The 24218-nt window shown below is 43.1% G+C and overlaps 1 protein-coding gene across 1 annotated transcript in view; it reads right to left on the reverse strand.

The window, feature by feature from the left end:
• LOC128736918 (apoptosis-stimulating of p53 protein 2) overlaps positions 1-24218 on the reverse strand; it is a 290684-nt gene that overhangs the window by 66157 nt on the left and 200309 nt on the right. The window contains exon 7 of the mRNA XM_053831429.1: positions 300-517. Within this exon, the coding sequence (XP_053687404.1) occupies positions 300-517 (218 nt within the window). The remainder of the gene's footprint in view (positions 1-299; positions 518-24218) is intronic.

The raw sequence follows: 24218 nt of genomic DNA on the forward strand, positions 1-24218 counted from the left end.
GGACAGCTTTCGATTTGAGCTAATGTGTACACAAAATACTATCTACTTTCAAAATTAACCTTGCAGCGCAAATTTTGTTGCTTATGTATTTTTTGCTAATAATACTGTTTCTCTCTACATTAAAGTGAAAATAGAGGAAATAAAGCCGGTATTTTTTGAGTTTTATCTTAAAAACCTAAAGTGTCCGAGCGTAGAGGACTTCCCCCAACGTGATGTATGTGTTACTGTATTATGTGCCATTTATATGTCTTTTCTCTATGTGCCTAAGATATGCCAGTTTGTCTTTATATTCAACGTACTATATAAATACTCGGAGCAACCATCAAACCCTTCTTCGTCTTCTTCACACTTTTCTGCTGGCGTTTCATGGTCAGATAGTGTGGCGGCAAATATACAAGCTCCAGATTCTACTAAATACTTAACCATCGCTAGGTTATTGCAACTAGCAGCACAATGCAGTGGAGTCCAACCATCTGAATCCTGGGCATTAACGTCACATCCAAAGCTTACTAAAAACCTGATTTAAAGTGAAATAGTATTTAGAGTAAAATAGTATAAATTAAGTATATAAGTATATATATATATATATATATATATATATTGTGGAGACGAAATTTAAACAGTAAAACACAATGGAGGCCGGAAAACTAAATAACAGAAACACTTTTATCATGCAACTAAACTTTATTGCGTCCGCCTCCAACAATGGTACAATACGGAATCGAATTTGCATGTCCAATCATGTCGGTTACAATAAACTTTCGTACACACTTATACAGAACAATTTTGGCGCGTACTAATTTGATAAGTTAGGCAGTGCACCCAAAATGACGGAAATATGTGTAACGGAACATGAGTGAAACGTAATACGGTAACAATATATATATATATATATATATATATATATATATATATATATATATATATATATATATATATATATATATATATATATATATATATATATATATATATATATATCTCTATACCTATAAAGAAGGAAGAAGGATTTCTGTCTGTCTGTCTGTCTGTCCGTATGTTCCTTATAGAATCGAAAACTACTGAACCAATCGGCATGAAAATATGCATGTAGAGGTTTTTTGGGACCAGGAAAGGTTTTAGTGATGGTTAGAAACCCCTCCCCCCACTAACAGGGGGGGCTCCCCAAATGAAACACAAATTTCTGTATAACTCGACAACTAATCAAGCAAATAGAACAAAATTTGGCATGTGGGTGTTTTCGGTGACAAGAATTTATTCTATGGTAAATTGAGACCCCTCCTCTCATTATAAGGGGAATTATAACTCCTCTCCTCTTTAAAAGGGGGGGCTTCCATTCAAATTTCCTCATAACTCGAGAACTAATGAAGTAAATGGAACCAAATTTGGCATGTGAAGGTTTTCGAGGGCAAGAATATTTTCTATAGAAAATTAGGACCCCTCCCCACTTTAAGAGGGGGGGCTCCTGTACCAAAGAAACACAATTTTCCTCATAACTCGAGAAGTAATTAAGTAAATGGAACCAAATTTGGCATGTGGGTGTTTTTGGAGACAAAAATTTTTTCTATGATGAATTGGGACCCCTCCCCGTTTTAGGAGGGGGGGATCCTATACACATGAAATACAAATTTCCTCATAACTGAAGAACTAATCAAGCAAATGGAACAAAATTTGGCTTGTGAAAGTTTTCGAGGGCAAGAATATTTTCTATGGTGAATAAGGACCCCTCCCCACTTTCAGAGGGGGGGCTCCTATACAAACGAAATACAAATTTCCTCATAACTCGAGAACTAATCAAGCAAATGGAAGAAAATTTGGCACGTGGGTGTTTTTGGAGACAAATTTTTTTTCTATGATGAATTGGGACCCCTCTGCACTTTAGGAAGGGGGGCTCCTATACAAATGAAATACAAATTTCCTCATAACTCGAGAACTAATCATGCAAATAGAAACAAATTTGACACGTGGGTGTTTCTGGAGACAAAATTTTTTTCTATGATGAACTGGAACCCCTCCTCACTTTAGGAGGGGGGGCTCCTATACAAATGAAATACAAATTTCCTCATAACTCGAGAGCTAAACAAGCAAATGAAAACAAATTTGGCATGTGAAAGTTTTCGAGGGCAAGAATAATTTCTATGGTGAATTAGGACCCCTCCCAACTTTAAGAGGGGGGCTCCTATACAAACGAAATACAAATTTTCTCATAACTCGAGAACTAATCAAGCAAATGGAACAAAATTTGGCACGTGGGTGTTTTTGGAGACAAAATTTTTTTCTATGATGAATTGGGACCCCTCTCCACTTTAGGAAGGGAGGCTCCTATACAAATGAAATTCAAATTTCCTCATAACTCGAGAACTAATCAAGCAAATAGAACCAAATTTGGCATGTGGAGGTTTCTGGAGGCAAAAATATTTTATATGTTGAATTAGGACCCCTCCCAACTTTAAGAGGGGGTGCTTCTACACAAATAAAATACAAATTTCCTCATAATTCGAGAACTAATCAAGCAAATGGAACCATATTTGGCATATGGGTGTTTTTGGAGGCAACCATTTTTTCTATGATGAATTAGGACCCCTTACCGTTTTTAGAAGGGAGGCTCTCATACAAACGAAATACAATTTTCCTCATAACTCTAGAACTAATCAAGCAAATGGAACCAAATTTATCATGTGGGTGTTTTTGTAGGCAAGAATATTTTCGGTGGTATATTTTCTATAGATTTCCCCACTTTAAGAGGGGGGGAGGGGGCTCCTATACAAATGAAAAACAAATTTCCTCATAACTCGAGAACTAATCAAGCAAATGGAACCAAATTTGACATGTAAGTGGTTTTTGACGCAAGTTTTTTTTCTATGGTGAATTGAGACCCCTCTCTTCTTTAGAAAGCGAGTTATGGCCCATCTCCCCTTTAAGAGGGTGGGCTTCCATACAAATGAAATGCAAATTTCCTCTTATCTCGAGAACTAATCAATCAAATGGAACCAAATTTGGCATGTGGGAGTTTTAGATGGCAGCAATGTTTTCTATGGTGAATTACGACCCCTTCCCCTTTTAAGAGGGGAGCTCCCATACAAATGAAATTCAAATTTCCTTATAACTTGGGAACTAATCAAGCAAATGGAACCTCAAAAACTCAAAAACAAATCGAACTCGAGAAATTCGAGACTCTTCCATAAAACATTAGTCAATACAAGACCACAAAAACTATCTATAGTAACGTAAAGTAACTATCTATAGTAATCTATAGTAACTAGATCATTCAGGACGAGACGGTCGCGAGTGTTGCCGGTGACCCGCCGTCGGAAGCGCCGCCCACTGGGGGCTTGCAAAACTCGAGATTGTGACAAATATCATCCGAGACTCATGATTTATGTACAACACAGGTTAATTTGTGGCAATACGAAGTTTGTCGGGTCAGCTAGTATATATGTATATATGTATATATATATATATATATATATATATATATATATATATATATATATATATATATATATATATATATATATATATATATATATATATATATATAACTAGATGGTTCATATTTATATATACGGGTATACGTTACTATAGATAGTTTTTGTGGTCTTGTATTGACTAATGTTTTATGGAAGAGTCTCGAATTTCTCGAGTTCGATTAGTTTTTGAGGTTCCATTTGCTTGATTAGTTCCCAAGTTATAAGGAAATTTGAATTTCATTTGTATGGGAGCTCCCCTCTTAAAAGGGGAAGGGGTCGTAATTCACCATAGAAAACATTGCTGCCATCTAAAACTCCCACATGCCAAATTTGGTTCCATTTGATTGATTAATTCTCGAGATAAGACATGTCAAATTTGGTTCCATTTGCTTGATTAGTTCTCGAGTTATGAGGAAATTTGTTTTTCATTTGTATTGGAGCCCCCCCTCTTAAAGTGGGGAAATCCATAGAAAATATACCATAGAAAATATTCTTGCCTACAAAAACACCCACATGATAAATTTGGTTCCATTTGCTTGATTAGATCTAGAGTTATGAGGAAATTTGTATTTCGTTTGTATGAGAGCCCCTCCTCTTAAAAAGGTAAGGGGTCCTAATTCATCATAGAAAAAATGGTTGCCTCCAAAAACACCCACAGGCCAAATATGGTTCCATTTGCTTGATTAGTTCTCGAATTATGAGGAAATTTGTATTTCACTTGTGTAGAAGCACCCCCTCTTAAAGGTGGGGGGGTCCTAATTCATCATAGAAAATATTTTTGCCTCCAGAAACCTCCACATGCCAAATTTGGTTCCATTTGCTTGATTAGTTCTCGAGTTATGAGGAAATTTGAATTTCATTTGTATAGGAGCCCCCCCTCCTAAAGTGGGTAGGGGTCCCAATTCATCATAGAAAAAACTTTTGTCTCCAAAAACACCCACGTGCCAAATTTGGTTCCATTTGCTTGATTAGTTCTCGAGTCATGAGAAAATTTGTATTTCATTTGTATAGGAGCCCCCCCTCTTAAAGTTGGGAGGGGTCCTAATTCACCATAAAAAATATTCTTGCCCTCGAAAACTTTCACATGCCAAATTTGGATTCATTTGCTTGATTAACTCTCGAGTTATGAGGAAATTTGTATTTCATTTGTATAGGAGCCCCCCCTCCTAAAGTGAGGAGGGGTCCCAGTTCATCATAGAAAAAATTTTTGTCTCCAAAAACACCCACGTGTCAAATTTGGTTCCATTTGCTTGATTAGTTCTCGAGTTATGAGGAAATTTGTATTTCGTTTGTATAGGAGCCCCCCTCTTAAAGTGGGGAGGGGTTCTTATTCACCATAGAAAATATTCATGCCCTAGAAAACTTTCACATGCCAAATTTGGTTCCATTTGCTTGATTAATTCTCGAGTTATGAGGAAATTTGCATTTCATTTGTATAGGAGCCCCCCTTCCTAAAGTGGAGAGGGGTCCCAATTCATCATAGAAAAAAATGTTGTCTCCAAAAACACCCACGTGCCAAATTTTGTTCCATTTGCTTGAATAGTTCTCGAGTTATGAGGAAATTTGTATTTAGTTTGTATAGGAGCCCCCCCTCTTAAAGTGGAGAGGGGTCCTTATTCACCATAGAAAATATTCATGCCCTCGAAAACCTTCACATGCCAAATTTGGTTCTATTTGCTTGATTAGTTCTCGAGTTATGAGGAAATTTGTATTTCATGTGTTTAGGATCCCCCCCCTTCTAAAACGGGGAGGGGTCCCAATTCATCATAGAAAAAAATTTTGTCTCCAAAAACACCCACATGCCAAATTTGGTTCCATTTGCTTAATTACTTTTCGAGTTATGAGGAAAATTGTGTTTCTTTGGTACAGGAGCCCCCCCTCTTAAAGTGGGGAGGGGTCCTAATTTACTACAGAAAGTATTCTTGCCCTCGAAAACCTTCACATGCCAAATTTGGTTCCATTTGCTTGATTAGTTCTCGAGTTATGAGGAAATTTGTATGGAAGCCCCCCCTTTTAAAGAGGAGAGGAGTTATAATTCCCCTTATAATGAGAGGAGGGGTCTCAATTTACCATAGAATAAATTCTTGTCACCGAAAACACCCACATGCCAAATTTTTTTCTATTTGCTTGATTAGTTGTCGAGCTATGCAGAAATTTGTGTTTCATTTGTATGGGAGCCCCCCCTCTTAGTGTGGGGAGGGGTTTCTAACCATCACTAAAACCTTTCCTGGCCTCAAAAAACCTCTACATGCATATTTACATGCCGATGGGTTCAGTAGTTTTCGATTCTATAAGGAACATACGGACAGACAGACAGACAGACAGACAGAAATCCTTCTTTATAGGTATGGATATAAGTTACAACTTTAGGGTTTCGGTTAGTCTTTTTAAAAAACTACGACTACTCGCTTTGAACTCTAAACTAATAATGAATCGTTTATTCAGATTTTACTATAACATAATGTTTTCCTTATCTATTCTAGCCTTGCCCTAACTTCTAGTGTAGTTATCGTCCGTCCGTTATTCGTCCCTTCGTTGCATTGTGGTCCATTGTTATCTCCTGTACTTTCCTGCTTTGCGGATGTTTAGCATTATGCAAATGCAGGCTTGGCCTTTCCCAAGTATCTTTCCGGGGAAGTTGGTTCGTTGTTATCTCTTGTACTTTCCTGTTTTGTAGATGTTTAGCATTTTGCAGATGCAGGCTTTGGCCTTTCCCAAATGTCTTTCTGAGGAAGTTGGTACCGCCTTATCAGCTAAGTCTGTTATGTAGATGCAGCTCTGAGAGCTGAATAGTTTCTTCTGTAACTGCTCCACCCTAAGTTCGAATCGTCCCGATTTGAATGTTTTGGTTTTGTCCGTTGTTGTTTTAATTTTCTTCTTTCTTTGTTTCCGGGTTGATATGCTTACGGTTTATTCGGCGAATTTGAGGTTGTCTCATTTTGACTATGATGCATGTCAGTAGTATGGATCCTAAAAAGATGCTAAAAAATCCGGCCAGAGCATATGTCTGGTGGTGGTTATCGGTTTCTAGATATTGTAACTTTTGTCGGGTTTGTATGTTGAGCTTGTGTAGTTTCTCCATGGAAATAATTGGTTCAAAACTTATTTCCTTGATATTTAGTCCGTCCAGTGGTACAATCAGAGGAGAGGGGCGGCTTCGGTATTCGAAACTGCTGAAGTTCTGGTTGTTTAGTTTTACAGAACAGTTGCTGAAGTGTATTAAAAATGTTCCAGATAGCGTTCTTTTGGATAATTGACAGTCTGTTGTTAAATCTATTGAGTTCGCGTTTTTTACGACGACATGATTATCTGTCAATCTTTTGATTTCCGTGCTACTACTTGTTTCTGTAAAGGCACATCTTGCGGAGATGCTATTCAACAGTTTGGAAAAACATTCGTCTTTTGACACGTTGATTAGGTCCTTCAAATTACATAGGGTGTTTTGTTCTACGACTTGGCAAGGCTGTTTGGCGAAGTAAGTGGATTCCTGGTTGGTTATGGCTATATTGCTAGGGAGTTTTATTTCTTTGTCTCCTACCGGAAGTGGTTCTAGTAAGAGGTTGCTGAAGGCCAGTGGTTCTATCTGTGGTACAAGTATTATGAAGTAGATTTTGGAACCTTTATAAAAGGCTTTGATGCTGAGAAATTCGTAGGCTTGGTGCGTGCTGAGCAATGTAATGTTTTGTTCTTCTAATCTATCAGTTACAAATTTTATTTCCTGAGTTTCTAGAAATTTTTTTGAAATAACGTTTAATCTGGCTAATTGTATTGTTTCGAAAATATTGTCGAAGTGTGATTTCATAAGTTCTAGATGGTGTGATACTTTAAAAGTCTGTCTAAGCGCTGTTAAGTTTTGATTTACATTCCTACCATTTACAACATCTTGCCTAGCTGCTATAATTTTCTTAGTTATAATTTCCTGTTGTTGGTTTATGGCTCTTATAATGTTGTTGATTCTATTTTCGAGTTGTTTGTTGATTTCTATCTGAACATTGTTTTCTCTAATGAGCTTGTCTTTAGCTAATCTCAAATCATTAATGTCTTTGTTTATCTGTATCAGATCATTTTTATCTAGATTTCCTGTTATCAGTTTGATGCTAGACCCTAAGAAGTTAACCCTCTAACGGGCAACATCGTAAAAACGATACGATCAAGCTAATGACTATTTTATCATGAAAGTACACACGAAAAAACCTTAAGTTCTGATTTTCATGCAAAAATAATTATCTGGAGGAGCGCCAGGTAAGAAAAAGTTCATTTTCTCTTTTTCCTTTTTCATGTCTAACGCTCTGCCCAAATATTTTTTCAATTCAGATATATTACAAAACTAAAATAATGCATGAAATTTACTCATAGAAAAACTTTTTAGGTCAATCATTTTGTTCTAGATGTCCTTTTTCTACAAAAGTAAAAAAGGAAAAATTCGCGCATTAATTATTTTCGGAATTTTTCGGAATTTTTGTTTTTGAAAGATGATAACTTTTGAATGCATGGTCAGAATGTTATGATAATAGTATCAAAATGTCAAGAAGTCTGTTTAGAACACATTTTCGATATTGCCAATTAAAAACAAATTTCGTATACGGCTCTAGAGCCCCAAAAGCGAAGGCCGTCTACAGACGGTCTTGCCCGTTAGAGGGTTAAACAAACCTCGTCTTTCTCTCCTTTTTGGATACTGGTTTTTGAATTGGTTAACAACGGTCAGGTATCTGTTGTGTAATAAGTCTTTCATGTCTCTGAAGTTCGGGAATATCTTTAGGCCGGTTATAATGTTGTGGATTTTGTCTAGTAAGGGGCTGTATTTGTCTAGGTCGATCTCGTGGTAGATTTTGTGATGTCCTGTCTTTACCATGCAGTTTCCGTTCTGTATGGTCAGTAGTCCTGGGTTTCTTGAGAGGTCTTGTATTTGTAGATTGGCATGGGCGAATGCTTCGTATTGCCACAAATTAACCTGTGTTGTACATAAATCATGAATCTCGGATGATATATATATATATATATTTATATATATGTATATATATATATAAATTATATATATATATATATATATATATATATATATATATATATATATATATATATATATATTTATATATATATATATTATATATATATATATATATATATACGTTACACCGAGATAGACCAACACCCAACATGCCAACCAACCACGTGGCAACACAACCAGCCAATCAGCACAGCAGCAGAACCAACCAGCCAGCATAGCAACAGTAGACCACGTCACGCCAGCAGGTAGCCCATCAAGCAGAAACTCCAAATACGTTACGACAGGAATTGCACAAACCACGAGGCGACGGCCAAAATGCTCAATAATCAAAATTATCCATTAAATAGCTATTGAGGAGGATTTTTAGTTCAGTTCGATCGTTAGTGTTAAGTAGTGAAGTGTTGTAAGTTAAATTAGTAAATAAAAGTATTTTTTTTATCTTCCGTGAAGTAATCACGGCATAATTGGCGCAGTCGGTAGGATCAAACCCGAAGAACTAAATCTGAATGAACAGGAAGAGTCAGGGACAGAGAGCGATCTCGATACAATCCATTCCGCGGACACAAGTGACCACTACTATATTTGGACTACGGAAAGACCAATCAACGCCTTTAAAACACAACTAATTTTCAAAATCGCCAACTTGGAAACAGATGCCTACGAACAGGTCTTCCCTAAGTATCACCGCCATACTATAATTAGGAAAACTTACACAGAAAAAGAGATAGTAGAGAGCTTCAAAAATTTTCTAAATCCCAAGGGTCCAAACTGTATCAAAGCCCCCGTCTCATTACTACAATTAATACAAGAAACATACCGTAAACATTTCTCAGTTAACCAGATCTACAAAGTCTTCATTTCAGAAACACTTTTAGAGGATGTACGACTGGATGAACAGCAAGACGAAATGGTAAAAGAAACTCACACATTCGGACATCGAGGCCTCAAGGAGAATAAAAAACAAATATTACAGAAATTTTTCTTCCCTAGCCTAGAAAGGAAACTCAAAATCTTGATAGAGTCCTGTAATACTTGCAAAACAGCAAAGTATGACCGGAAACCCCCAAATTTAATAAAAAAGAGTCATTTCGGCAAAGAACCGTTAGAAAAAATTCACATTGACATTTTCTTCTTAAAAGGTTGTAAATTTCTAACAATAGTTGATTCGTTTTCAAAATTCGCCAATGCGATTCCTATTACCTCGCGAACAATAGTCGACTTAAAAGCCGCGATATCAGAGCACATCAGGCACTTCGGCCGCCCAACGACGATCGTCAGCGATCAGGAACCCGCTTTTAGATCTATCGATTTCATAGGATTCCTGGCCGACTTAGGTATCGAAATCCATTTCGCGAGCAGCTCGAATACAAACGGTATCGTGGAACGGTTTCATTCAACATTAATAGAATTATACAGAACCAACAAGTCAAAATTTAACGACCTTAACACAAACGAACAAATTAACATAATAATAGACATCTACAATAACACCTTCCACGAAGCTACAAAACAAAAACCGCGCGATTTAATATTCAACAAAACTAATACTACTAATACCGCAGAAATAAATGAAAAATTCAACAAACTCCAATCCGCCGCTAAAGTCGAACTTACGAAACGACAACAAAAGTATGAAAAACAAAATGAAAACAACCAACACCCAAACAATTTAAATCTAGAAGAAGAAAAGTTTATACGGATCTCACAAAGATTAACCAAAGACAGAGATTTGTATAAACTTACGAAGGTAGAAAAAGATAACTTCTTAACCTTCGAGGATAACAACAATATCAAAATACACAAAAATAGAATAAAAAACTAATAAAATAATTCCATTACAGACTAATCATCATTCATCTAACATATGGCACTCTAAAAGCTACAACATATAAAGAAATCAACAACAGCAACGGATTGGTGGCTTTTAAAATAAAAGATTGCAGGATTAGAACAGGATATAGTAGAATGATCCATAAAATTGACCTAAACATCTTGAGAGACAGCATAGATTACATAAGAAAAATAGCTAAATCATTTAAAACAATCGACCACCTAGAGCAAACTCTCCAAGAAAAAATCAGAATAGCCGAAGACAAATTGTTCAGCCTACACCCACACAGAAACAGAAGAGGAATAATAAACGCAATAGGGTCAGTCATAAAACTTATTGCAGGAAACCCAGATAATCAGGACTTAGAAACCATACATAGAAACTTAGAGGAAATACGAGTTCAAGAAAATAAGCTAACACACAACGAAAATAGACAGATCCAAATCAATGAATTATTCAGAGACAAAATCAACAACATTACAGATACAATATATAAGATTAGTACAAGAATTTCAAAGCAATATAATACAATCCAAGATCAGAGATCGGACTTAGAATTTATTAACCTAATATGGAGTACAGATAGGATTATTCAAATATTAGGCAGTATCGAAGAACAAATTGAATTCTCAAAAGTAGGATTAATAAACAAAGACATATTGTCTCTAAAAGAGAAACAGATAATTTTCAGAAAACTCATTAACCAGAACATTAAATTGAATTTCATAGACGAAATCTTTAAGTACAGTACAGGAAGCATTGGCCTGAGCGGAGACAAAGCAGTTCTATTGACGAAGACCCCCATTCTGGATCAGGACACCTACGACTTACTGGAACTTCATACACTCAACATTAACGGCTCACGTATAGCAACCCAAGTCAATCGGGTAGCAAAAAACGGTAACCAAATTTTCCTACAAACAACCGATTGCGATATCTGCGAAGGTAACAACTTTATAAGAGACAAATGCGTCTACAACATCTTAACACATCAAAAACCCACATGCCCCTTGATGAAAACCAAACAGACACCACAAATCACAGAAGTCACTAATGGCTTAATACTTATCGACACACTCGACAGCATAGAGATCAATGACTCTTGTGGAGACTCTAGAATGGTAAGAGAAGCAACAATCATAGAAACAGGAAACTGTTCAATAACGATCAAAAACATAACCTATTCTGGAACTACTAGATATTTCCAAAAGGAGGAGTATCTCGCACCTATTTACACAAAAGAATTACAAACAACAAACTACACAGATGAAGGAAAGGAGATGTTACATTTTAAAATACAAAACCTAGAAGAACTCCAAGACGTCAAATTCTCAGCACACCAAACACAAATACGGGTAATATCCGGAGGACTACTCCTCCTTATCTTAACAAGTCTTTATCTATTCCTCAGAAGATTCAGCAAAGAAAGAACCTCCGAAAGACGGAACAGAAACAAGGACGCACAAACACCACAACTTCAAAGCATCGCAATAATGGACGACAAACCCAGGGCAGACATTGGAAAATCCAAATTAGAATCTATCCCGTTACCCAGATTGAAGTTATTCGAGGACGAACAACGATCTTAGAGGGGAGGCGTTACACCGGGATAGACCAACACCCAACATGCCAACCAACCACGTGGCAACACAACCAGCCAATCAGCACAGCAGCAGAACCAACCAGCCAGCATAGCAACAGTAGACCACGTCACGCCAGCAGGTAGCCCATCAAGCAGAAACTCCAAACACGTTACGACAGGAATTGCACAAACCACGAGGCGACGGCCAAAATGCTCAATAATCAAAATTATCCATTAAATAGCTATTGAGGAGGATTTTTAGTTCAGTTCGATCGTTAGTGTTAAGTAGTGAAGTGTTGTAAGTTAAATTAGTAAATAAAAGTATTTTTTGTATCTTCCGTGAAGTAATCACGGCATAATTTATATATATATATCTATATCTATAAAAAAGGATTTCTATCTGTCTGTCTGACACCTGAGAAGACAACTCAGGGAGTGGGGTTTGGTATCCCGACTCCCCTACTGGGGCGTGAGGATCCAGACCCACTAAAACCCTACTCGAGTCTCCAGCCTCAATCCCTCCTGGAACCACCTTATCGGTATTACTTCAGGGAGGAGCAATTGTGCTTAACGCACACTCTTAGATAACTACTGGACTGTAGTAGTTAGTCTGTTTATTCGCCGTTGATCGGCCGTTGATCGGCGCTAGCTCCAGTTTCCTGGAGCGCATCCAATCTTCAACAATGCTTATAGAGTAGGCAGCCGTCAACTCTACCTCTCTGATAGATTCACCATAGACTTCCAGGGTGATGTCATCCGCAAAGCCGGCCATCACCACCCCTACCGAGAACTTTAGCTTCAACACCTCGTCATACATGATGTTCCACAACAGCATTTCTCACGTCGAGCGTGACAACTGCGCAATAGCGAATACCTGTCCTCTTGCGCTGGATCGCCACCTCGGCTGTCTTAGTGACAGACAAGATGGCATCCACCGTAGATTTGCCTTTTCGGAAGCCGAAATGGTTCCTTGACAGACCGTTTGTACCCTCAGTGTACTGTACGAGTCTGTTAAGGATAACCCTTTCCAACACCTTGCCGGCAGTATCGAGCAGACAGATCGGCCTATATGACGAGGGGACACCCGGAGGTTTTCCCCGCTTCGGCAATAGGACCAGATTCTGTCGCTTCCATCTGTCCAGGAAGTTGCCAGCTTCCAGGCATCTACTCATTACTGCCCCGAATAATTCGGGAGCCTCCAGAATAGCCGCTTTAATGGCCATATTCGGGATTCCGTCTGATCCCGGTGCCTTGCTCACGTTTAGGGATTTAGCGATCTCAATGAATTCCTCGTTCGTAACCGTTACTTCCTCCCCGACCTTTAAACCGCCGTCGCCCACGTTACTTTGGATGTTCGGCACGGAGACTGACCATCCTACGCTATGGTCTGAGATACTGGAACGTCGGCCGTGGGACGACTCAGCGGCCTGAGGCCAGGGCCTTGGCTCGTGGCGCGGAAAGAGGCCCTCAATGATCCGCTCCAGCATCTCTGGCGATCGCTCTGCGGGCGCCATCACGCCCTTGGCCTTTGCCATTACGATCCTGTAGGCATCACCCCACGGGTTCGCATTGGCACTGGCACATAACCTTTCAAAGCAGGCTCGCTTGCTAGCTATTATCCCACTCTTAAGCGCTGCGCGTGCAGCAACTAGTGCTACTCGACATTCTGCTCTGCCCTCGTCCGAACGAGCTCTTTGCATAATTCTCCTTACACGAAAGCAGGCTCCGCGGCGTTCCGCAATTACTTCTGTCCACCAGTAAACCGGTGACCTACCATACCTAGGTCGGCTTTTCCTAGGCATGGTGGCGTCACACGCTCGCGACAGCACCTCAACCAAATGATCAGCGTTCGGATCGGGCATATCGCGATCACCGCACTCTCTTCGGATCGCTTCCACAAATACTTCAGGATCGAAGTATGATGTCTTCCACCCACGGGTGGTTGGAGTGTTGGCACTACCCGCCGCCTGTCGCCTCGTTATCTGACCAACACCATAGCGGACCGCCTGATGGTCACTGTGAGTGTAGCCAGTACCCTCCAGTCTCCTATCAGACCAGGACTGCCGAATGTCACGTCGATGATAGACTCTGCACCATTCCTACTGAAGGTACTAGTGGTGCCGACGTTGGCCAGGTCTACGTTGAGCTTTGCCAGAGCCTCAAGCAGAATCCGACCCATATGGTTCGTGCGACGACTTCCCCACTCAACCGCCCAAGCGTTAAAGTCGCCCGCCACAACCACCGGCCTTAGACCAGTCAGCGCAACTGATACTCGGTCTACCATCCGCGTAAACTGCTCGATCGACCAACTCGGCGGGGCATAACAGCTGCAGTAGAACACTCCACCCACTTTGGCAACCGCAAATCCCTCGTCTGTATTTGACACAACCTCTTGAACCGGGAACCTGCTTGTCGTCCATATAGCCGCCATCCCGGACCTATCCGAGACCCAGTTACCGTTTTCGGCAGGGATGCGATATGGGTCCGAGATGATGGCAATGTCCGTCAACGACTCAGTAAATGCTTGGTGTAACAGCTGCTGGGCCGCATGGCAGTGGTTCAAGTTGCGTTACCTGCACTACCCCCGTGTTTTAGTCGCCGGCGCGCCTGCCGGGCACTTTGAGCCTCCTGTTGTGTGCTTAGCGTCCCGTTGGCCTGTACATATCAGGCACTTGGGCGGCGCAGAACAGTCCCTCGCTATATGGCCCGCACCGCCACATCTTCTACACAGGTGGCTTCTGTCAGGCCCCTTACAGCTCCAGGACTTGTGCCCTCGCTCAAAGCACCGGAAGCAAGCCTCCGGCTGCTGGAACACGCTCAGTGGGCATACGGACCATCCCACCTTCAGCTTTGCCGCCTTCGGGGCTGTATTCCCGTCTACCAGTGGAAGTCTTATTGTAGCTATCTGGGTTCCCGCCGGACCCTTGCGCAGACGAACCACCACGTTACATTGCTCCTTGAGAGCTCGTGTCAGTTCGACCGCTTCAGTGATCTCGTCCAGGTTTTTAAGCTGAAGAGTCATCTCAGGCGTCAGTGCGCGGATCTGTATGCCATCACCAAGGACCTTTTCTGCCAGCACTTTGTAGGCAGAACCCTTCTCAGTGGCATCCTTTTTGAGCTCAAGGATCATGTCACCGGTGCGGAAGCGGCGGATACTCCGCACATCCGCGCCAAGACCCTTCAGCTGCTCATCCCCTCTCATGGCCTTCAAAACTTCTGCATAACTCAGCCCCTCAGCTTTGAGGATAAGGGCATCGCCTTTGCTCCTCTTTTTTCTGGCCACTTTCGGTGAAGTTAGATTCTCCTCTTTCTACCTGGTCTTCTTCTTTTTCACTGTTTCCCACTGATTGTCGGGAGCTAACTGCGTCTTATTACCCTCGGTGGGTTTCACAGTTCGCTTACGATCCTCAGCGATCAAGCGCTTCTTCGGGCCCGTGGGGGTTTGTTCCCCTGGGGACTGCCTTGCACGCTTAGTGGATATCTTGTTGTCACTGGACTGCTCCGTAGTCGTAAAGGCCACGGTGTGGTCAGTCGTTGACAGGCAGGCATCCGTTTGAACAGACCTCGATATAAACGCCTTCTCTACCACTTTTACTCGCGCTTCGAGTTCACCGTGTTCTTTCGTCGCAGCACGGATGGTGCCCCGAAGCATGAGCTGACTTTATTTCAGGTCCTTCGCTAGGGTGCTGCGGCCTGCCACGAACTCGATAATGGCATTGAGCTGATGAGACGCCGCTACCACTCTTGGTAGCATGTCTCTCTTTCCTTCCACTGCTTTTATTAGCGACGGGCCATTCATCGCTGCGTCCGGCGAAGATGCAGTTGGAGCGACAGGTATGCCGCTTCCCTTTCCGCTAACGCTGGCGCTCGTATCCATCGGCGGAGATCGCTGGATACCACCTCTTGCGAACGGATTATCTAATCCGTCCGCGCCCTCTGAAGTAAAGTTTTTTTGATCTTGATTGTTCATATAGAATCCCACGAGTTGAGGGGAAAGAAGAGTCCGCCGCATCAGAGCCCCTCATGATGCGGTAAGGGCTGATTACTGTGGAGGGCGCTCTGGTACTCCACAGGCTCCGTTTGAGGCTGGGTATTTATAGAACCCCCCCCCCTACCATGCATCCCTCGGCACGGGTCGCATGACACCTTGGATTAGGGTTTTATCCATTCACGGTTTTACTTTTAGCCATGGATAACAGCTATTCAACCATCCTCCTTTAGGGGCTTTGGACTCTCTGCTCAGGTTCTCAGTATTTTCAGGTTCATCGAACATGCTTCTACCGAGATCCGTCATTTGCAGGCGGAGAGTTTACACTCAGCCTTCGCATGAGTGCCCCCTTTTCTGTTCGCATACGACCCTAGTTTCCGCCGGTTGCCCGGTTTCCACTAAGAAACGTATCCCGGATGGTACCACGAGGAGGTAGAGATAGAAGTTGCTGTCTGTCTGTCCCTATGTTCCTTTTAGAATCGAAAACTACTGAACCGATCGGCGTGAAAATTTGCATGTAGGGGTTTTTGGGGTTACGGAAGGTTCTCTCGATGGCAAAAGTCCCCTCCCCCCACTAAGAGGGGGTACTCCCATACAAATCTATGCCTAAAAAATGGATTTCTGTCTGTTTTATGTTCCTTATAGAATCGAAAACTACTGAGCCGATCGGCGTGAAAATTTGCATATAGGGGTTTTTGGGGCCAGGGAAGGTTCTTATGATGGTTAGAGACCCCTCCTCCCACTAAGAGGGGGGGCTCCCATACAAATGAAACACAAATTTCTGCATAACTCGAGAATTAATCCGGCAAATGGAACAAAATTTTACATGTGGGTGTTTTTGGAGACAAAATTTTTTTCTATGGTGAATTGAGACCCCTCCCCACTTTAGGAGGGGGGGCTCCTATACAAATAAAATACAAATTTTCTCATAACTCGAAAACTAATTAATCAAATGGAACCATATTTGACATGTGGGTGTTTTTGGAGGCATGAATTTTTTCTATGATGAATTGAGACCCCTTATCTTTTTAGGAGCGGGGGCTCCCATACAAATGAAATACGAATTTCCTCATAAATCGAGAACTAATCAAGCAAATGGAACCAAATTTAGCATGTGGGTGTTTTTGTAGGCAATTTTTTTTCTATGGTGAATTGAGACCCCTCCCTTTTTTTGGAAGGGGAATAATGAACCCTCCCCCTTTTAAGACGGGGGGCTTCCATACACATGAAATACAAATTTCCTCATAACTCGAAAACTAATCAAGCAAATGGAACCAAATTTGACTTGTGGGTGTTTTTGGAGACGAGAATTTTTTCTATGGTGAATTGAAACCTCTCCCCACTTTAGGAGGGGGGGGGGGGGTCCTGCACAAATGAAATTCAAATTTCCTCATAACTTGAGAATTAATTAATCAAATGGAACCATATTTCACATGTGGGTGTTTTTGGAGGGCTGGCAAAGGATGAACATGTGCATTCCATAACCTCTGTTCATTAACTCCTATTCCTACCTCCACGAGGTGTTGGCTGGGGTACGCAACTTCGGTTGTCGTATGCTAACAGGAAAGGGGGCACAGTGGCTCCCGCCCACATTAAGGTGGCAGCCCCATCAGCGGGATAAGGACCTTAGGTTAACAGCCTACTGTACCAGAACATACAAAAAGTTACCGAAAATGAAAGAAGAAATCTTTCCGGATTATTGGCAACGACCTTTAGCATGAAAACACGGACACGAATCGGAACATGGAATATACTGACCCTTGCCCAGCAGGGCAAGCTGGCTCAACTTGCAAGGGAAGCTAGCCGCCTGAAGCTTGAAATTCTGGGGCTGAGCGAGGTCCGCTGGCCGGGTACTGGCGAACACAGGACATCATCCGGGCAAGTCTTGCTCTACTCTGGCATACGAGGTGAAAATGCTACTCGAGAAAGAGGAGTTGGATTCCTGCTGAGCCCAGGGGCACATGCGGCCCTGATGAAGTGGGAACCAATAAATGAGCGAATAATCGTTGCCAGATTCAGAACACGGGTTAGGAACCTTACGGCAATCCAGTGCTATGCACCAACAGATGTTGCCGACCTGCAGGAGAGTTTTTACAGCCAGCTGAACAGTGTGGTTGAGAAAATCCCAAAGTGGGACATCCAAATTCACATGGGCGACTTCAACGCGAAGATTGGCTCAAACAACGCCAGGGTGTCGACTCAAATCAAAAAATAAAATTCTCTGACTTTCCCTGATTTTCCCTGATGTTTCAAATATTTTTCCCTGACCCTCAAAACTCGAATATCAAGCTTATTTGGGCGATTTTTGGCTTAAGTTTTTAACCCTTTAGCATGGCTTATGCGAGCTACTGAAACTACTAACTAAAGCTAGATTTCTTCATGATTTAAGTAAGAACATGTATCAAAGATTCTTAACCTATTTCTTACCAGCGTTTCGAAAACGCCCTTTTCTATCGAGTCTAGGGACAGTTATGTTTGAGGTATCAACTTGAATCCAAAGAAAAAAAGATTGAGAAATAATCTAATCGACCTGTTTTTGCACAAAGCTTAGATGTTACATACAACAAAATTACAGCCGTGTAAACATAACAAATCTTGCTAATTTTCAGTCAGCTCAAACTAGTAACTTTGCCGCTGGAAGGTGGACACATGTCTGCGAGTTTTCAGTTAAACTAAAACAAAATTTTCCTGGAAGTTTGTCATCTTTGCTGCAAAAAGTATGGGGTTAAAGAGATGATTCCTCAAAGATTGGTACAAAAATGTGCGTTTTGCTGGCTTCGAGGTACGGCAAAACTTTAGCTAGATATATTGTTAGAAAATGTCCAAATGGCAAATATTTTAACCCTCAATGGTGGACAGTATACGAAGTTAAGACTAAAGCTGTGTGTCATGATTTCGGATTGCAACTATCGAGACTTGAGAGCAACATTGACTCGAAGGTAGTTCGGTGGCCGGCCGTTCGGTCCGATGACCGTATATGGGTGTTGAGAATTAAGGCAAATTCTTCAACTACAGCTTAATCAACGTATAGTCACCAACAAATCATAAATTCGATGATACTAGGGACGAATTGAACCGCCCAGTTAGCTTCGAGGTACGATACTGATCTAACAGCCAGTCTCGGCTAGCCGGTTTTTGTTAGATAGAATCAGTAGGATGGTTGCACTGACCCCGTAATTTTCCTGTACTCTAACAGCCGGCTGCGAAGTCTATCGATAAAGAAGGATAATGTCTAGTGACGGTTAATGCTCAAGACTTTGCTTTGCTTTGCTAGGGACGAATTCTATGACAGGTTCGAAAGGATTTATGGGGTGTGCACGACTTGAAAATTCAAGACTCTAGCTCCCAGATTGATCCTGTTTAACGGTCAATACTTTTTGGAAGTCACAATATACAGTCTTTTCTTAGCGACTTTGACCACTATCTCGTCGTAAAATCCACGCAAGGTTATCGAAATCGGCGAAGGCTCGCACTGAGAGGATGTTGCATTTCAACATCTAGCGGTTTACGGCATATGACGTTGCAGTAGAGTAGACCAGAAAGCTTGATCAACGAATCGCAGAACAGTATGACGAAAAGGAATAAGACGTAAGTAGGCTATGGAGGATCCGCTATGGCGCCAACAACTACGAGGGAAGTGATAGGCACGACGTGGGGAAGACAATCACCCTTATTCTGCGAGTCACGTGCCTCAATACGTGTAACAGCTTGTTTGATGTCGAATGCCAGAAAACGACAGATGAGAAGAACCAGGCCAAGAGTCGCAGGGGGATGGTAAATGGTTGAATAATGCGCTCCAGAACTATCACGAAGTTCCACAGCCTCTTATTTAGCAACTCCTATCTCTACCTCCTCGTGGTACCATCCGGGATACGCTCCTTAGTGGAAATCGGACAACCGGTGGAAACTAGGGTCGTATGCGGACAGAGAAGGGGGCACTCATGCGAAGGCTGAGTGTAAACTCTCCGCCTGCAAATGACGGATCTCGGTAGAAGCATGTTCGATGAACCTGAAAATACCGAGAACCTGAGCAGAGGGTCCAAAGCCCCCTAAAAGTAAAAAAGTAAAACCATGAATGGATAAACCCCTAATCCAAGGTGTCATGCGACCCGTGCCGAGGGATGAATGGTGGGGGGGGGGGGGTTCTATAAATACTCAGCCTCAAACGGAGCCTGTGGAGTACCAGAGCGCCCTCCACAGTAATCAGCCCTTACCGCATCATGAGGGGCTCTGATGTGGCGGACTTTTCTTTCCCCTCAACTCGTGGGATTCTTATGGAAGACAAAATCAAAAATACAACAAGTGTGGATACGGTGGAAAACCCGTTCGCTAGAGGAGGCATCCAGCGTTCTCCACCAAGGGTGGAGAAGGATGCAACTAGGAGCGCTAGTGTGGGTGGCAAATGCAGCGGTATGCCTACCACGCCGGACACAGCGATGAACGGCCCAGCGCTTATCAGGGCGATGGAGAAAAATAGAGACGCTGTACCTAAAGTGGTAGCAGCGTCACAGCAGCTCGAAGTAATAATCGAGTTTACGTCAGGTCGCGGCAATTTCTCCAAGGACCTGAAGCAGAGCTTGCTCATGCTTCGGAGAACCTTGAATGCAGCGACCAAAACGCACAACGACCTCGTGGCGCGTGCAGGAGCGGCTAAGAAGGTGACCGTGAAGGCGTCGAAGGCAGTACAAACGGACGCTTGCCCGTTGACGGAGTGTCGTAACGCGGCCCAGGAGGCTACGGAAAGCGCTACCAGCAGCGGTAAGGCATCCGCCAAGCGCCCGAGACAGTCCCCGGGGGATAGCACCCCTGGTGGACCAAAAAAACGCCTGATCGGTAAAAGCCCTCAGGCTAGCGGGTTGGCAGAGCTAACCGATGAACCAGCGGGAAGCTCCAAGACAGGTGGCCCGTGGACCGAGGTTAGGGCCAAGAGAAAAGGCGGAGGAGGCTCCAGTAAAAAAACTGCTCCACCTAAACCGGCAAGAAAGCGAGCGAAGAAGGGCGACGCTCTTATCCTGAAAACCGACGGGTCGAAATACTCGGAGGTTCTGAAGGCCATGAGAGGAGACGCCCTACTCAAGGATCTGGGCGCGGACGTACGAAGCATCCGCCGCTCACGCACGGGCGATATGATCCTCGAGTTAAAGAAGGACGCCACAAAGAAGAGTTCCCATAGCGGAAGGAGTGCTCGGGGTCGGAGTGTAGGTACGTGCTCTCACACCAGAAGTGACTCTCCAGCTTAAGAACCTGGACGAGATCCCCGAAGTGCGTGAGGTCGTACAAGCTCTCAAAGAGCAAAGTGGAGTGGTGGTGGCAACCGAGGCGGTTCGCCTACGCAAGGGTCCGGCCGGGACCCAGGTAGCCACCATACGACTTCCGCTGATTGACGGAAACAAAGCCCTGAAAGCTGCTAGGCTAAAAGTGGGGTGGTCGGTATGCCCACTGAGCGTGTCCAAGCAGTCGGAAGCTTGCTTCCGGTGTTTCGAGCACGGACATAAAGCCTGGAACTGCAAGGGGCCAGATAGGAGCCAGTTGTGCAGGAGATGTGGCAGTGCTGGCCATAAAGCAAGGACTGCGTGGAGCCTCCTAAGGCGGCGAGTAGGGCCAACACTCCAACCACCCGTGGATGGAAGACATCATACTTCGATCCCGAAGTATTTGTGGAAGCGATCCGGAGAGAGTGCGGTGATCGCGGTATGCCCGATCCGAACGCTGATCATTTGGTTGAGGTACTGTCGCGAGCATGTGACGCTACCATGCCTAGGAAAGGTCGTCCTAGGTATGGCAGGTCACCGGCTTACTGGTGGACAGATGAAATTGCGGAACTCCGCGGAGCGTGCTTTCGTGCGAGGAGAATTATGCAAAGAGCTCGTTCGGATGAAAGCAGGGCTGAATGTCGAGTAGTACTTGTTGCTGCACGCGCAGCGCTTAAGAGCGGGATAAAAGCTAGTAAACGAGCCTGCTTTGAAAGGTTATGTGCTAGTGCCAATGCGAACCCGTGGGGTGATGCCTACAGAGTCGTAATGGCAAAGACCAAGGGTGTGATGGCGCCCGCTGAGCAATCGCCAGAGATGCTGGAGCGGATCATCGAGGGCCTCTTTCCGCGCCACGAGCCAAGGCCCTGGCCCCAGGCCGCTGAGTCGTCCCACGGCCGACGTTCCAGTATCTCAGACCATAGCGTAGGATGGTCGGCCTCCCAGCCGAACATCCAAAGTAACGTGGGCGACGGCGGTTTGGAGGTCGGGGAGGAGGTGACGGTTACGAACGAGGAACTCATTGATATCGCTAAATCCCTAAAGGTGAGCAAGGCACCGGGGCCAGACGGTATCCCGAATATGGCCATTAAAGCGGCTATTTTAGAGGCTCCCGAATTATTCGGGGCAGTAATGAATAGATGCCTGGAAGCTGGCCACTTCCCGGACAGATGGAAGCGACAGAACCTGGTCCTATTGCCGAAGCCGGGAAAACCTCCGGGTGTCCCCTCGTCATATAGGCCGATCTGTCTACTCGATACTGCCGGCAAGGTGCTGGAGAGGGTTATCCTTAACAGACTCGTACAGTACACGGAGGGTACAAACGGTCTGTCAAGGAACCAATTCGGCTTCCGAAAAGGCAAATCTACGGTGGATGCCATCTTGTCTGTCACTAAGACAGCCGAGGTGGCAATCCAGCCCAAGAGGACGGGTATTCGTTATTGCGCAGTTGTCACGCTCGACGTGGGAAATGCGTTTAATAGCGCTAGCTGGGACTCCATAGCCAGCTCGCTTCGGAACGTCCAAGTGCCGGTGTCGCTGTACAGAATTCTGGAACATTATTTCCAGAATCGTGTGCTATGCTACAACACGGAGGAGGGTCAGAAATGCGTTCCAATCACCTCAGGGGTTCCGCAAGGTTCCATACTGGGCCCGGTGTTGTGGAACGTCATGTATGACGAGGTGTTGAAGCTAAAGTTTCCGGTAGGGGTGGCGATTGTCGGCTTTGCGGACGATATCACCTTGGAAGTCTACGGTGAGTCTATCAGAGAGGTTGAGTTGACGGCTGCCCACTCTATAAGCATTGTTGAAGATTGGATGCGATCCAGGAAACTGGACCTAGCGCATCATAAAACTGAGGTTATCGTGGTTAGCAACCGCAAGTCGATGCAGCAAGCAAATATCAGTGTCGGGGACTGCACTATTTCGTCAATGCGGTTCTTAAAACTCCTTGGAGTCATGGTCGATGACAAGCTCAAGTTCGGGAGCCACGTCGACTATGCCTGCAAGCAGGGATGGTCAGCACCTCAATTCGCAGCGGGTGTGAAGAGTGATTCACACAATTCACTCAGTAAATAGCAAAGATGCAGAGGTATAATCATTAGTTCACTCGCTCCTAACCAACGTGTAAGTGGCAATGGAACTGACGACAGCGTTTTTTCTTCTCCGAAACACCGCACAAAGCGGACATGAAAACAACTACACTGCCACTGTGAAGGCCCCAAGTGTGGCTTCACTGTGAGATACAAGTGTGACTTCATTGTGCGATCCAAGTGTGGGCTTACTGTGAATTCATACTTCACAGAACAGTTACTGTGTGGTTCACCAGTGCGATGCAGCGGCAAAGATACTGAGACGTCACATGGAAGCAATTTATTGGGCAGTGTGTGAGCTATGTGTTGTTCCATTTCGTGGAGCTACACAGGATTGAAATGCTTCTATGATACATGTAAATGGATGATTCGCTTTTTTCGCTGCATGCTAAATATTTACGCCTCATAAGTTTTATAATATTACAAGACACACCAGATTGTCCGCGCTCGTGATATACCATTCTGGCCCGATTTTTAAATAGGTTCTATTCTATTCATAATCGCAAAAACTGCGTGAGAGTTATTCCACAGTACCATAAGGAACCAAACTCTCGCTTATTTATTGTTGTTTACAGGACTTATCTAAAAATCAGGTTAGCAGTTGAAAATTTATTGCATTGAGTATTTATAATCAAATTGAAACTTTAATTACTTTATTTCATTTTCTCGAAATTGGTGTTTATGTAAAGTGACCAGATTTTTTTTGACATCCAACATTTGATTTTAGAAACGATGTTATGACTTTTGTAGCTATAAGTAGAGAATACATTTTATGAACTTAATGTTACTTTATATATATTAGTAACAAATATAATGTTTGTTTTTTCCATTTATACCAGCACCAGTCAAAATGACTGGAGCCAGATTCTATGAAGAAATGTAGCATTTCGGGAGAACGGGGAGTCCGTAGTATGAAATTATTCAGTGAAATGCCGTTCCTAATGGTTCTTGGCCATTTTTGTAGAGTTTTGTCAAGAGTCGGTCCTTTTCGGCGGTC

The sequence above is a fragment of the Sabethes cyaneus genome, chromosome 2 (genome assembly GCF_943734655.1).
Source record: "Sabethes cyaneus chromosome 2, idSabCyanKW18_F2, whole genome shotgun sequence".
NCBI lineage: Eukaryota > Metazoa > Arthropoda > Insecta > Diptera > Culicidae > Sabethes > Sabethes cyaneus.